Source organism: Colobus angolensis, unplaced genomic scaffold (genome assembly GCF_000951035.1).
Source record: "Colobus angolensis palliatus isolate OR3802 unplaced genomic scaffold, Cang.pa_1.0 Scaffold149, whole genome shotgun sequence".
Taxonomy (NCBI): Eukaryota; Metazoa; Chordata; class Mammalia; order Primates; family Cercopithecidae; genus Colobus; species Colobus angolensis.
The window spans coordinates 1,270,661-1,272,425 of record NW_012114588.1 but is presented as its reverse complement, the minus strand read 5'-3'; the positions used below and the strand labels follow the sequence as shown (position 1 = coordinate 1,272,425).

The 1,765-nt window shown below is 38.0% G+C and overlaps 1 protein-coding gene across 3 annotated transcripts in view; it reads right to left on the bottom strand.

Annotated features, from left to right (window-relative positions):
• The window catches only part of UBE4B (ubiquitination factor E4B), a 204,569-nt gene that overhangs the window by 112,748 nt on the left and 90,056 nt on the right, over nt 1–1,765 (bottom strand). For all 3 annotated transcript variants that reach the window (XR_001001079.1, XM_011935782.1, XM_011935783.1), the window contains exon 4: nt 344–431. Coding sequence is in view for 2 of the 3 variants with exons in the window: in XM_011935782.1 (XP_011791172.1) it covers nt 344–431 (88 nt within the window). In the remaining variant the exon portion in view is untranslated. The remainder of the gene's footprint in view (nt 1–343; nt 432–1,765) is intronic.

Here is a 1,765-nt window from a genome sequence, read left to right as displayed (position 1 = left end):
ATTTCCTGACCTCGTGATCCACCTACCACGGCCTCCCAAAGTGCTGGGATAACATAAAGAATTCTAAGTTGCTCTAAATTAGTTCCTATGACAACCTAAATGTACTGATAAAATCATGGCCCTGAACCAAAAACAGATGGATATTATCAGATCAAAGGACTGAGTTACACTTCCATGAATAAGGGTAATCTAGGTTATTCGTTTTTCCTCGAAAAAATAAAAATAATCACCTGCCTAGGACTTCCTGACTTGGGGTGGCCCCACTCTAACAGACTCTAAAGATACAAGACATGAAATGTGTTTGTTTATATTACCTGTACCAAGGGCTTCATCGCTTACCAACCTTATCACTGAGGCTCCGTTTTTCTCTTCGATCATTTTCATCAACCTCCATGTTTTCAATTCCTGAATCCACATCCACCTGGGACATGCTTAAAGTACAAAAGACAAATAAGCCTTTTACCTTTTATAAACCTGCACAATGTCACTGTAGCTGCTGGGAGAGAAAAAGTTTTAAAGTATCAGTTAAATCAATCAGGAAAGCAAAATGATAATGGTTCATCTTCTTATTAATTTTTAAGAGTGCTTCATAAATTAGGATCTAAACAATTTGTCTCTCATATATGTTGGAAATGTTTTTCCTAAGTTGTCATTTTCTTGGGTTCACTTTTTAAAAGTATATCATTGGCTGAGTGCAGTGGTTCACGCCTATAATCCAACACTTTGGGAGGCCAAGGCAGGTGGATCACCTGAGGTCGGGAGTTCAAGACCAGCCTGACCAACATGGAGAAACCCCATCTCTACTAAAAATACAAAATTAGCTGGGCGTGGTGGCACATGCCTGTAATCCCAGCTCCTTGGGAGGCTGAGGCAGGAGAATCACTTGAATCTGGGACGCATAGGCTGCTGTGAGCCAAGATCGCACCATTGCACTCCAGCCTGGGTAAGAAGAGCGAAACTCCATCTCAAATAAATAAATAAATAAAAGTATATCATTAAAGTGGGTTATCTATATATAGTATTTTAAAATGACATGAAATTCAACCAGGTCAGGTATATCAGCATGTGCCTATGGTCTGAGCTACCTAGGAGGCTGAAGCTGGAGGATCACTTTAGCCCTGAAGTTTGAGGCTGTATGCACTATTACTGTGTCTGTGAATAACCACTATATCCCAGCGTGGGCAGCATAGCAAGACTCTGTCTCCAAAAAGAATTTAAAATTTTTAAAAATTTAATTAAGAAAATAAAAAACTCAACTGAAGTCTTATTACAAAAACTGGTTAAGTACATATTATTTCCCTCTGATTAAACAATTGCCCTAGCACCATTTATTGGAAAGATCATCCTTTTTACATTAATATGAAATCTCCTATGTCACATGTCCAATTTTCATTAATGAGTGGGTCTATTTCTGGAGATTCATTACTGTTCTGTTAGACAATCTGTCCGTCCCTGGTCAATACCACTTTGTCTTAATCACTAAAACTTCACTAGTCTTGATATCTGCTACATCAATGTCTCCACCTTATTCTTCTACTTTAAGAGGCCTTAGCGATCCCTGCCTCTTTCCTCTTCTACGCATACTTAGGAATCAGCCTGAGGAATTCCTTAAAAACCCTCCTGGGATTCTGACCAAAATTTTTTTCACTCGTAGAGATCATATTGGGGAGAAGTAACATAATTATATTACTGAGTTTTTATTACTTTCCAAGTACTAAGATCTTCTTTAAGGTCTATCAGTAAACTTTAATAATTTTCTCTATAA